We start from the raw sequence: 13,106 nt of genomic DNA on the forward strand, positions 1-13,106 counted from the left end.
TCTGTCTGCCTTGATGGAAACTATCCATCTTGCCCAAACTAAGCAAAAGAAGTGACATCTACCTCCCCACCTTGCTGCGCCCCACACCACTCATTATCACACATGCATGGCAGCCTCACTGTCACAGGCAGATGGTGCAAATGTTCTAAGAGTCCTTCCAGGATACTGCACGTGGGAGACCATCCTCCTATTTCACAAGAAAACGTAGACAATTAGCGACGGAGATTTACAGACAAAGGACCGCAACACCCATCTCTGCTGTTGAACGCCTGTCTTATTTATAGCAATGAGACTGCAGCTAGCTTTGACACTTCCCCTTCAGCCCTATTTATAAATCCCAGCTTGCTACCCAGTGCTGCTCTCCAGCCTGCTCCATCCCAGCAGCACCCCAGCACCCGCCAGGTGCCCCATGAGGCTGCCTTGCTCAGGTTTGCTCCTGCCAACATGTGGGATAACAGCACCTGGGGCTGTCCTTGCACATGTCCCCTGGGGCTGCCTTCACACTGCCTGTCTCGCAGAACCTGCCAAGCAGGAGGATGAGCTGTGTGCATCCCTCTGCTTGCTGTAACTTTTGAGAGAGAGGGGAGAAACAAACCTGTCCCCAGCAAAGGACAGGCAAGAGCAATGCACGTGGGACCAGCCATGGCAATGCAAGTCCGGGGCTGAGCCACATGGATGGCAAATGCAGATGGAGAACATGCTGCAGGGGCCTCTGCCTGTGGCCTCCTAACACAGTCAGACAGAAACCCTTCTCTGAGTGCTGTGAAGAGGCAGACAAAAGCAGAAGCCCCATTTGTTCCCTTTGAAGGACACCCTACGTCACATACACACTCATCCACCCACATAGCAGTGAATAACTTCCCACCGCAGCAGAAGAAAAGGAAGCAATACACTTTCTGCTGCTGTTCTCCCCTTTACACCCCTGCTGTGGGGAAAGAAACAACTGTTAACGTTATAAAGGCATCCAAATCCAGTCCAGAAAATTAACCCTACAGTATAAAATTCATTAGCAAACAGAGCTGGGTTTACATTGAGGTTCCCAATCTATTTCTGCAGACTGGGAGGATTTTTTTAATCCCGTTGTAATTGGAGACCCACTCCCTTTTATGGGGTGAACCTGTAAGTATGAACCTACTAGTTCCAGCAAGACAAGCGCAAGATGCTCACAGAGCCTCAGTCCACAGCTGAGGCTTATACAAGCTCCCCTCACCCCGGCTTAAGTTAAGTCACACACAATCAAAGGCTTTTTCTTCCACAAGAGGGAGAAAGCTGGCATGAGGAGTCATTCTAAGAGGCAGACAAGAGGTGCACCAGCTGTGAAACCCAGCAGGAGCCAGCTTGTGAGAACATGAAGAGTTTATCCTTCTGCACCTACTCCTGCAGAGCAACCTGACTGCAAGCATCACCATCCTGAGCTCACAAGGCCAAATCCCTTCTGACCCCACAACAAGGGAGGCCCCCAGGCTCTCTGCCTTTCTAAGGCAGCTCCCAGCACCACTGTCCCCCTCAAATGCCCTCCTGCACCTCCCCCTCACAGCTGCCTCCCCAGACCTAAGCCAACTTTAGTAGTAGCAGGAAAAACATCTACAGCTCTTTGCTTTACCTTTAAAAATAGAGCTTAACAGAGAGAAGGACCAGCCTTGTGGCTTGTAGAAGCACTGGAGACAAGTTAGACACATTTGGGTGTCAGTCAGGGGAGTGTTGCAAGAAACGAGGGTGGGAGAGGCTCTTCCCTCCTGACAGCACCATAGCTATTGCGGGGGCACAGTCTGTCTCCGTTGTCCCTGTTTCTCCTCTTGCAACAAAGGCTTTGCAGAAATATGAGCTCATGCATTTTCTTCACCCCTGGGCACCACCAGAGCGCACTGTGACCTTCTGAGCATTGGGCACACCTTGTCCCAGGTTACCTCACTGCACTCCCACCAGAACAAGGATCTCTGCCAGTAATAAATCTGCCTTTAACAGTGCAAGAAGGAGCAGGGAGATGAATATGTTTTCTTACAGACCTGGAGAGAGGCAGCTGTAGGTTACTGCAGGGCTGGGAAGACCCTTTACCTTTCATGACTTTAACAACTTTTACCTGTTACCTGCAAGCCTAAGAAGTGCTGACAGAATTTGGAGGTGACAAAAATGTGTTCTTTGGCCAGCTAAGCAATGTGCAAGTGGCAAGTGTGTTTCACGCCTGTGGTCTGGTGGAGACCAGGCCATCACGTGGGCTCAATTCATACCTTACCATGACATTTAAAGCAGCTAAAAATGAGTTGATCCATTAGGAACTAGAAAAATAATAGATGTGGGAATGTTTGGGAAATGCTTACACGGCCCAGGCACTCTTTGCCCCTGGCTTGTTACCTGTGGAATGCCCACAGAGACACAAGGGGCACAGTCACAGGCAAGGATGGGGCTGCAGTGTGCATGTTTGCTTGACAAAATAGCACAGCAGAATAGAGTCCCGTGCTGTGTCACCACAGGGGTTTGACCTGGTATGTGCAGGTGTGAGGTGACACTGCTGTTGGAGTGCTGCTGGGGAGGTTGGCTCCAACATGGGTCTCCCAAGGCTGCAGATCTTCACATCCAGATGACTTCCACTATAAGCCATGGTGGCAGCCAGCCGTTGCAATCCAGTCACATCTCTGAGTCCATAGGACAGCGAGGCACCAAACCTCACTGCGCAATTGTCACAGAATGACACCCATCTATCTCCCTCAGCAGCCTCATAGAGCTAATAGGGTGCATCTGGTCTTTCTGTGCCCAGGAGAAGACCAGACCTTTATTCAAGGCTGACCAGCGTCATCCTTGACTTCTCTGGTGCCCTACAGCACCTGAGAAGCTAAACAGAGACATTCTCACGCTTCAGCAGCAGATCTGAGCAGCTGTATTTACCAGTCTGGCCTCAGCACCTTTTGAAAGTTTATCTCGCCTCTCGTTTCCTTTTCACTCAGAGCTGCTCAGTTTGGCAGGTTCACAGGAGAAGCTGATGGCGCTTTACAGCACTTGCAGGAACCAGGGAGGGGCTATTTGGTTGCTCAGGGCAGTGTAAGAGCTATTACAAAACCAATGAACTGTCTTTCTGATGCTGTGTCTAATACTGTAAAAAAGGGAAATGTTTATTGTTTCCCTGTGCTTTTTTTTTTCCTGTTTCCTTTTTTAACAAATTTCTCTTTTCTCATTCACCCAAATATGTCCATGTTGTAAGGCCGCAACTCTGTTGGGTTTTGCTCTAGAACTGTGCTGGGGGAAAGCTGTTATGAGAAACAATGGTGATAATGACCATGACTTTATCAACAGCATGGTAAAACCACTGCTCCTGGTGCAGTCCAGAGTGGCGACACTAAGAAGCATGCAGGCTCATGTCAACTTATTCCTGCCCTGCTTCAGCACACTGCAAGTGGGTGGTGGCAGTACACCTCCACTGTGTCCTCCACAGCAGCCCAGGGTGCTGCATGCTCGTTGCTTACCAGCTCACATTTCTGCTGATTCCTGAGAACAATTTAGCCACTGGATGGCTAGCATTAGTTTCTGGAATCAGGAGATGTACTTTGGAACAAGAAACAAGTAGTGTGAGCAGCTAGAACAACTTGCACCTGGAAAACAAGTTTGAGAACAGGGATTTCAATCATGCTATGAACTGCTGGTGTTACAGCACAAGTTGTGCCTTGAGGACAGCAAGCACCTGGGGGCTTGCAGGAGCCCTGGACGATGTGCTGGGTGTCCTTCCCTGCACACTGGTCAGAGATGTGCAATCTCTGTGCACAGAGATGTGCAAAACCTCCACCCATGGTGTCACCCCCCCAGCCCCCTCCCTGCTGCTCTAGAACAGCATGGATCTGATGCCAGCATCCTGCCCTTCCTCTTCATCCTGCACACTTGCACAAGAGCTAGTCCAGTGGTTGCCACACTGGCAGACTGGACGCCACCAGGCAGCTGGAGTGAGTCTCTCCCCTTCAGTGGCCTCGCCCACGAGATGGGACATGGCCCCCATGGGCGTGTGACCCATCTTGTACAGCACATGTGCCACAGGGCTCACAGGCATGCGGGTGGGAAGGTGCCACCAGCCTCTCTCATCCAGCATGGATGAAAAACGCGAGCCAGGGAAGGAAACGCTGTGTAAAGTTTCTCAGTCTCTCTTCGAAATAGCATCAGTTTCTCCCTGTGGAGAAGGAGAAGCATTTGCTCTTTCCCTTCCGCTCTCCCCTCATCAGAGCTGCCTGGTCCCTAGTCCTAGTAGGGTGGTGCATGCTGTGGGAGCCTTTCTGTGGCGTAAGAGAGCATTTTTCTGTTATTTTGGCCAGTTGGACTAGTTCAGCTCATTTAAAGTTAAAGCCGGCAGTAATGAGAAAGGGGGTTAGAAGTTTTCTTTTCCAGCACTTATCCCAAAATTGCATTTAAGGTTTGTACTGCTTGTTGGAAACCCTCAGCAGGAAAACTTATATTAATTCACTACATGAAATATTTAATTTCCTTGATGTATTAGTTAAATGTATAGAAAGTACAAACAGACTTCTTTTCTGTGCTGTTAGTTAATTCATCAAAAGGCTTCTTTTGTTTATTTTATCTCCAATTTCCATCCAAATGTAGCTTAACACAGAAGCTGAAAACTTCACATCTAGTAAAAACTAAATGTAGTGCTTGAGATTTTCCAGTATTGCATATATGTGTAAACACAGATGTAAAAGAGTCTGGATAAATACCACCTCAAGCTATGTAGCAGTTTAGCTGAATGCGTACTGACACAGTGCAAGTTCCCGCCCTGCTGACTTTTGCATTTAGTCAAAAAGATGTATTTAATTGCTGACCGACTTATTTTTCTAAGAGCATGTGAGCTCTCATAGAGGGCACTCTCTCAGGACCTACTCTGCAGTGGGAAAGAGACATCCACCTGGTGCCACCATCCTTTGCAGCCACTTTCTATCGGGTTTGACGTCTCCCTTCCCTGTGGCATCTGTGTGCCAGGCTGTCACAGGGGTGCCTTTTGTCTTGCAGAAAATGACACGTGACTGCTGCTTCTGGCTTCCAGCAGTGACCTGGGTGCTGCTGCTGGTGACGATGGGTGAGTCCCACCTGTCCTTCCTCCCTGCCTTATCCTGGCACCTAACATGGGAAATGAGACAGTGCTGGAGGCAACTGGAGGCAGGCACCAACATGGCACTAAACATGGCACCGAGAGCCATGCAAGGGTCAGCCCTGCGTTTCCCAGGATCTGGTGTTAACTCAAGCCTGCCTGGCCAAGGGACAGCAAGGCAGGGCCTCCAGCATAGGTCTTCTAGGCTAAGTGGGCTCAAGGCGGTTAGACAGTGTGGGTGCCCACTGCTGGGAGTCTGAGCACCCCACAGCTGCTGCTGGGGCAGACTGGCTTCTCCTGGGTGTCCCACCATATCAAACTCATCTTCTCCCTGTTTCAGCCTTCACCATGGAGTGCCCCAAGATCAAGGTGGGGACATGCAAGGACTGCATCCAATCTGGCCCTGGCTGTGCCTGGTGCAAGAAGCCGGTAGGTCCATGTAGCCCCCCGTACTGTCAGTGAATGGAGAGCCACCCTGCGTGCTGTACTAGTGCGGGCCTACTCCATGGCGGAGCAGGTGGACAGCATCCTGGGAGAGTTTCATGCCCTACCTGCTCGATGAGGTCAGGAGGGCTTCAGCCTTCCTTTCTCCACCAATATCCCAGAGACCCAACAGACATGGTTCGGGAGCTGGGTAGTGTGGTAGTGTGCCTACTTATCTCCCACTCCTCTGATTTTTCCTGTTGATGTTGCAACACACAGAATTTCACCAAAGCTGGTGAGCCGGACTCCATCCGCTGCGACACCACAGAGCAACTGCAGCAGAAGGGATGCCCACAGAGCGAGATTGAGTCTCCAGTCAGTGAAGTTAGAAGGACACAAGACAACGCATTGAGCAATGATATACAGCTGACTCCCCAGGAGGTGCACCTGAAGCTGAGGATAGGTATGGTTTCTGCAGTGTTGGTAATAATCTTCTGCTCACCTCCAGGCTCAGCTGGGTAGCAACTAGAGCTGGCCAGCATTTGTTACACATGCTTTTTGCCCACCCACCCCGCTTCAAAACTGAATGGGCTGTTGGCAAGAGATCGCTCCTGCAGGGAAACTGAGGGCCCTCCTGGAGAGAAGGGAATTACAGAAGCTGAGGAGTCCCAGAGGAAAAGCCCCAGTGAAGATGTGAAGACAGGTGACAGCTCAGAGAGGGCAAGGATGGAGCATGTAGCTATGCTGATGCATGTTGTAGGTCACGTTTCCTCCACATTTCCTCCCAAAGAGAGAAGGATCCCAGCACGGGGTGGGTGATGAGGCAAGATATGACCCTGCACAGCACAGCTGCTGATCCTGCTGTCCCCGTCCCACAGGGCAGCCCGCTGTATTTGATGTGAAGTTTCGCCGTGCCTTGGGGTACCCCATTGATCTCTACTACCTCATGGACCTCTCCTACTCTATGCTGGATGACTTAGAGAAGGTGAAGAAGCTGGGAGGGGAACTGCTCAGAGCACTGGAGAGTACCACACCCTCTCGACGCATAGGTGAGCCTGTCTGGCACAGGGCCCCCACACAGCTCTTTGCTGCTGGGAAGAGCCATGCTCTGCTGGAGGGCAGAGCACAATGCGGGATGCAGGAAGTGTGAGCCATCCTCTGCCAAGCTGGAGAGCATGCCAGGGCAAGGGATGTGTATGCATACTTGGCACCCCACATGGGAGCCAGGAGGTTGTCCATGCCCAGTGCCATGGGGACAACCACTAGCCCCTACCTGCTTTTGCCCCTAATACTGCGGTCCTGGGCACCCTAGGTTTTGGCTCCTTCGTGGACAAGACAGTTCTGCCCTTCGTCAACACACACCCTGAGAAGCTGCAGAACCCTTGCCCCAACAAGGACAAGCAGTGCCAGCCTCCCTTCGCCTTCAAGCACATCCTCTCACTGACCGACAATGCTAAGAAGTTTGAGAGCGAAGTGGGGAAGCAGTTCATCTCGGGGAACCTGGATGCCCCAGAGGGGGGGCTGGATGCCATGATGCAGGCAGCAGTGTGTGGGGTGAGTCCCTAATGGGCTAGCCCCATGTCCTTCCTGCTCGCTGCAGCTGTGGGCAGGTGTGAGGTCTGCTGCCTCTGCTTACGGTTCCTTCATCAAGAGCTGGCTCTGTCCCTCTCCAGGCAGGCTGCAGATACACATTGTGTAATTTCAGGCCTGCAGTCCATGTGAAAGTACTAATTTGGCAGCCGGGCAGGTTATGCCCAGGCTGGGTACAAGAGAGCATTTCAATCCAGAGCCTCCTGAATCTGATCCCCGTAATCCTCCTCCATACCCTCCACCCCTTGCCATGGCTGACGCGTCCCATTCTTTGGCAACGGCAGTGCCATGCCCAGGCACCATGGCCCCAGCCCTGCTCAGGGACAGGTCTCAGTGCTGTCCATGCCACTTGCAGGACTTGATTGGCTGGCGCAATGTGACCCGCTTGCTGGTGTACGCTACCGATGACGGCTTCCACTTCGCTGGTGATGGCAAGCTCGGGGCCATTCTGACCCCCAACGACGGCCAGTGCCACTTGGAGGACAACATGTATAAAAAGAGCAATGAGTTTGTAAGTACTCCAGGCTGTGTTTCCGGGTTTGCTCAGTGGCTCCGCACCCTCAGCCCATGGGGCCAGCTCCTGTTACCTCTGCAGTGGAAGCTGGCAGCCCCTGCGGGGCCCCAGGAGCCTGCCCCAGTGTGGCAGGGTGATGGATACAGTGCACCCTGGGAGCAGAGGCAATTCTGCCTTGGGTGCCCCAGCTCACGCCTCTGTTTCACCACTCAGCATCAGGCAGTGAATTGCTGTTTGGGGTTCTCTGTGTGACCTTCCTCACAGCAACTGTATCAGCAAAAGCCAGGCACTGACCTCCGAGGTAGCATGGAGGTAACCGGAGACATCACTATTCAGGTGGCAGTCTCCCTGTGTTTTACCTCAACTTCATTCCCACAAGCAGAAAAGAATGTCACTTAAAAGCATATCGCTGAGACCACAAGATCATTGTAACCTAAAAACTGAAGAGAGCTGCGCTGGAGCCTAGGCTTCCTTGTGGCCACACTGCCACAAGCTGCTGGTGGTGCCGGGACTGGATGGGGGCTGCACAACCCTGGTGGCCCACCTGCCTACTGGTGGGGGAGGTCACGCTCAGTGCAGCCCCCTCTCCTCACACAGGACTACCCCTCTGTTGGCCAGCTGGTACAGAAACTTGCCGAAAACAACATTCAGCCCATTTTTGCTGTCACGAGTAAGATGGTAGACGTTTACAAAGTAAGTAGACTTCAGTTGGTTCAGGTGCTTCCTGCCCTTCCCTGTGAGGACAGATGTGCATCCGTCCTCCTGCTATTGCTGTTGTATGGGGGAAACTGCTCACTCCTTTGCTCTCCATTGGCAGAAGCTCAGTGAAATGATCCCAAAGTCAGCAGTGGGGGAGCTGAATGAGGATTCCAGCAACATAATTGAACTCATTCAGGTGGCCTACAATGTAAGTGATGGATGAGGATGTATTTTACCTATCTGGCAGGACTTAAGCAAGGAAAAGTTCCCGTCGTGTATCCTCATCATCAGAGAGCTGGTGGAACTGGGGTTTAGGGGATGGGACACACTGAGCCACTCTGCCCACGGCAAGCAAGAAGCTTTCACCTTTCTGATGCCATTGCCTGCCATTCCCACCCCACTGCAGGAGCTGAGACTCTGGCCTGGAGTGCTCCCTGCCCTTGTCCCCTGGGCTGGGGGAAGCAAGCCCCCATCCTCTTGCTTCTATCTCTTCTTGGGCTGACTGCACTCTCTCCACCATTTCCTCACAGAACCTCTCCTCACGGATCATCCTGGACCACTCCACCCTGCCAGATGTCCTGGATGTCAAATATGACTCCATCTGCAATACAAAGAAGGTAGCCTCGGATGAAGCAAGAGGGCAGTGTGACAACGTAAAGATCAATGATGAGGTATGTTCTCCTGTATTAGGAATGCCATGCAGCTCGCGAGTTCCTGCTGCCATTCCTGTCTAACTGCAGGAACCCAGCCTGTTGTTCCAGAGTTTTTGTTCTCATGAATTTAAGGTCCAAAGTGTCCGAAATACAGTGGGAGAGGGGTGGATCCTCCATTGTGCTGGATGTGTGTGTGTGCGCTCAGCCTAGGGCTGATACCACCCTCTTATTACTGAAGCTATCTGATGGTCTCCAGCCCTTCCCTTCCCTTCCCTTTCTCACTCTGCACCTTCTAGGTGACTTTCAAAGTGAAGGTCACGGCAAAGGAGTGTATCAAAAGCCAGTCCTTCACCATCCGGCCGCTGGGCTTCACAGACACACTCACCGTCCACCTAGACAGCAACTGTGACTGCAACTGCAGAGAGCAGCCTGACCAAACTGCCTGCAGTGGAAAAGGCAACATCGTCTGTGGGATCTGCAGGTGAGTGCTGTTCCACCCAAAATATTATTTCAAATGTGGCCAGAACTGGGGAGCTGCTAGGAGAGGGCTGTTGGGCCAAGCCAAGGGCAGCTGTGTGCTGTGCTTGGTTCCTCACAGCAACTTTGTGCCTGCAGGATGTGGGGCCTGGTGAGGGCTCAGCAGAGAGATTTACACTGGGCAGTCAGTCATGGGCTTGCCCTGAAGCTTTGAACCAATTTTCTTATTTGGAGCAGCAGTTAAAGCTCGTGGCGACAAGGGACACAGTGAGGTCTCTTCTGTTTGTGGAGTCTCTGCTGCTTTCCAAAGGGCATCCATGCATCCGCCCAACCAAACATCCAACCACCCTTCTATCTATCCAACTATCCACCCATCCAACCATCTACCAGCCCATCTGTCAAGCAGATGCAACTTTCTGTAGAAAGCTCTTTAAAATCTCACTTCTGAGCTGCAGTTCATGTATATCTTTAAGCATAATTGTTGCTTTATGGCCCTTCAGTGAGTGGGAGAGGAAAAGACTGGGTTTCCTCAGGAAACACTCAGATCTCCTTGCAAGGGTTTGGAAATTATAAATATAAAAATGATTTCCGGGCAACCGTTTGGTGTTGTAAATATAACCAGCACAGAGAGCAGCATTTCTGAGGTCTCCCACTGACATGCTGCCCAGAATTAGCACCAACACGTGGTGGTGCGGACGCCTGGTGACATGTTTGTTTCCGGTGAGGCTGTCCCAGATTTGCTCCACTTTGGCTGAGGTCTGAGCCCAGCCCTGCACATGCTCTGCAGCATTTCTTGCAGCTGATGACCCAGACTTGCTCCTCTCCTCTCACGGCAGCTGCAATTCAGGCTACACGGGGAAGAACTGCGAGTGCGAAACCAAGGGCAAGACCAGCAAAGAGCTGGAGGGCAGCTGCCGGAAGGACAACAGCTCAGTCATCTGCTCAGGACTAGGGGACTGCGTGTGCGGGCAGTGCGTCTGCCACACCAGCGACGTGCCCAACAAGCAGATCTACGGCACCTTCTGCGAGTGTGACAACATGAATTGCGAGTTCCACAATGGCTCCCTGTGTGGCGGCACAGGTGAGCAGCTGGGCTGCCTGAGCGTGGGCAGAGGGAGGGTCATCTCGGTGCATGAGCTGCACAAGCACATTTTCATGCTGCCCTCACAAAACCCCTCCTGGAAAGGCAGCCCTAGTCCCAGCGCAGTGGCTTCTTCCAAGCAAGGATGTGGCCAGAGCTGGCAGAAAGTGACCAGCTCCCACTTTTCACTCTTCCCCCATACCCATCCTCTGTGTACCAGGGAAGATACCTCTGGATAACATGTGGGTAGAGTAGACAAGTTGCATTGTCAGGGCAGCTCCCTGCAGCCCCCTCCTCTGTAGGCAGCCCTGAGCCTTGCAGGACCATGAACAGAGAGGTTTCCTCCCACAGAGCGCGGGCACTGCGACTGTGGCAAGTGCAGGTGCACGTCTGACTACCAGGGCAGCGCCTGCCAGTGCAAGAAGTCGACAGAAGGCTGTTTGAACATCCGGGGGAAGGAGTGCAGCCTCCGTGGCTCCTGCCACTGCAACCGCTGCCAGTGCCGGGGGGGCTATCAGCCCCCGTTCTGTGAGGAGTGCCCCGGCTGCCCCTCGCCCTGCAGCAAATACGTGTGAGTGATGGGGCTTAGTGGTGGGGCAGGTGTGGGGACAGCCACTGCTGGGCTGAGGGGCTCTGCCACTGCTGTGGAGATAAGTCACAGCCACCTGTGTTGCAGCTCCTGTGTGGAGTGCAAGGCCTTCCAGAGCGGGCCACTGGAGAAGAACTGCTCTGAGGCCTGCAGCAACATCCAGTATGTTGAAGGGTCACAGGCAGGGAGCCGGCAGTGCAGGGAGAAGGACTCCAAGAACTGCTGGATCTCCTTCCGCATGTCCCAGGATGATGGAGAGGAGATGTACACTGTCACTGTTGACCCTAAGAAAGGTACCCCCGCCCCAGTCCTTGTGCCCCTGCCCTACCAGCTCTCCCAGGGGCTGCAGATGAATTGTCTATGTTTGCTCTACAGAGTGCCCGGAGCCTCCCAACATCGCGCTGATTGTAGGTGGGACCATTGCCGGTGTGGCTCTCATCGGCCTGGTGCTCCTGCTGATCTGGCGGCTCTTGACAGAGCTGTTTGACCGCCGGGAATACCGCAGGTTCGAGAAGGAGAAGTCCAAGGCCAAGTGGAACGACGTAAGAGAATCTGTCTGCAGTAGTGGGGCACACCGGGCCTTGGGACACCTGCATGCAGGGAGCATGCAGGGAAGATGGGCATGGGAGGGACATCTTTTGCAGAGGCAGCCACGGCTGGCAGTGCCTGGAGTGTTGCAGACCTGGATCTTCCCACTGCTTGACCTTGGGGCTGCCAGTGCTGTCTGCATCATTCAAAGTCAGGGAGGGGTGGGTAACACACTGCTGAAAATCCAATACTGTACAACACTGAGGGACATTCACCTTTTTCCCTCCAGGCTGATAATCCCCTATTCAAGAGTGCCACCACCACCGTTGTGAACCCCAGATTCGATGGGCAATGAAGTGGAGCAACACCTGTCAGCACTGGGCCTCACCATTAAATAAGGAATTGCCAAGCTAAGGAAATCTCAAACTAAGGCTCCCACCTCTTCTTTATTCTGCTGGTTTGTTCCCTTCTTCCAAGAGGCCACCAGCACATCATGTGCTGACTGAGGGTCTGCATGGCACCTGTCTCTCTGCATGGCGCTCGCTGGTTGTGTTTTGGGAGGAGAGAACAGCAGCAGCTTTGCCATGGACAGGGCTGCAGAGCATGTCTCACCAGCAGGGAAATACTATAGCTCCCATATCAGTTACCGTCTGTCTCAGCTAACTTTGCCTTGTGGCATGACCTTCAGACATCAAGGTCCAAAAACAGCGTAGTGCACATAGTGCTTCCAGCTGTGGTTTCAAAACTGCTATTTCCTTTCTGCTCTAGCAGGCTCCGCTCCAAGGCTCCTCCATGCCCAGCCTTCCCCTGCTTCACTGCTCTCCACTGTTGCATTTGCAGCTCGTTTCCAAAGTACTCACTTCTGAGAAGGATGTGGAGGGCCCCAGGCTGGGGGGTCTGCTCTGGATGTTGCTGTACCTGGAGGTGATGGGCAGCAAGGGAACGTGCACTGATTTTTTTTCTAAATCACCAGCTGCTCCTCAGTGTTGATCCCTTCTCAGAGCTACTGCGGGCTCCTCCACATTTCTACCTGGGCTCCTGCAAGCTTGGCTTACCTCCAGCAGGCCTTCAGACTGCTGCATGACAAGGAAGCAAAGGAGCAGCAATCTGAACCATAGAACATCAGCACCAGAGGTAATGAACATGTGAAACATCGCCTGCAGCTCAGACCTCAGCAACAGCTTCTTCTACCATCTTCCAGGTCTAGATCTACATCAGATATGCTCAGGACCAGGAATGCAAAAGACCTGGCATTACACAGAGCATCTCCAGCTCAGTGCTTTTTCAAATTCTGCACAGCAGCTAGTTCCTCTTATGCCATCACCATTATTTTGAAATATGTGTACAGTTTGTATTTGCTTCAAGTTTGGGAATAATTTGCATATAGCTATATTATATCAAATCTCTGTTTGCCCTATGAATATGTTTAAAGTTAATAAAAATTAATATATAAATACATCTGTCCTACTAAGAATCAGGTGCTAGGGCAG

General features: G+C 52.3%; 1 protein-coding gene across 2 annotated transcripts; it reads left to right on the top strand.

Moving 5' to 3' along the window:
• The first annotated feature begins 4,986 nt into the window (after nt 1-4,986).
• Nucleotides 4,987-12,847, top strand: ITGB2 (integrin subunit beta 2). Of its 2 annotated transcripts, none has more exons than XM_050711427.1 (15): nt 4,987-5,050; nt 5,403-5,491; nt 5,765-5,948; nt 6,364-6,534; nt 6,798-7,039; nt 7,431-7,586; nt 8,187-8,282; nt 8,407-8,496; nt 8,819-8,959; nt 9,238-9,422; nt 10,255-10,499; nt 10,851-11,070; nt 11,161-11,381; nt 11,464-11,630; nt 11,906-12,847. In XM_050711427.1, exons 1-15 carry the CDS (start codon nt 4,987-4,989, stop codon nt 11,969-11,971), a joined length of 2,337 nt encoding a protein of 778 aa, XP_050567384.1. In that variant the 3' UTR covers nt 11,972-12,847. The 2 variants fall into 2 exon arrangements, with proteins under 2 accessions (XP_050567384.1, XP_035426486.1); XM_035570593.1 differs by having other exon boundaries at nt 11,176-11,381.
• The last annotated feature ends 259 nt before the right edge of the window (nt 12,848-13,106 follow it).

This window comes from Cygnus atratus, chromosome 6 (assembly GCF_013377495.2).
Source record: "Cygnus atratus isolate AKBS03 ecotype Queensland, Australia chromosome 6, CAtr_DNAZoo_HiC_assembly, whole genome shotgun sequence".
Classification (NCBI taxonomy): domain Eukaryota; kingdom Metazoa; phylum Chordata; class Aves; order Anseriformes; family Anatidae; genus Cygnus; species Cygnus atratus.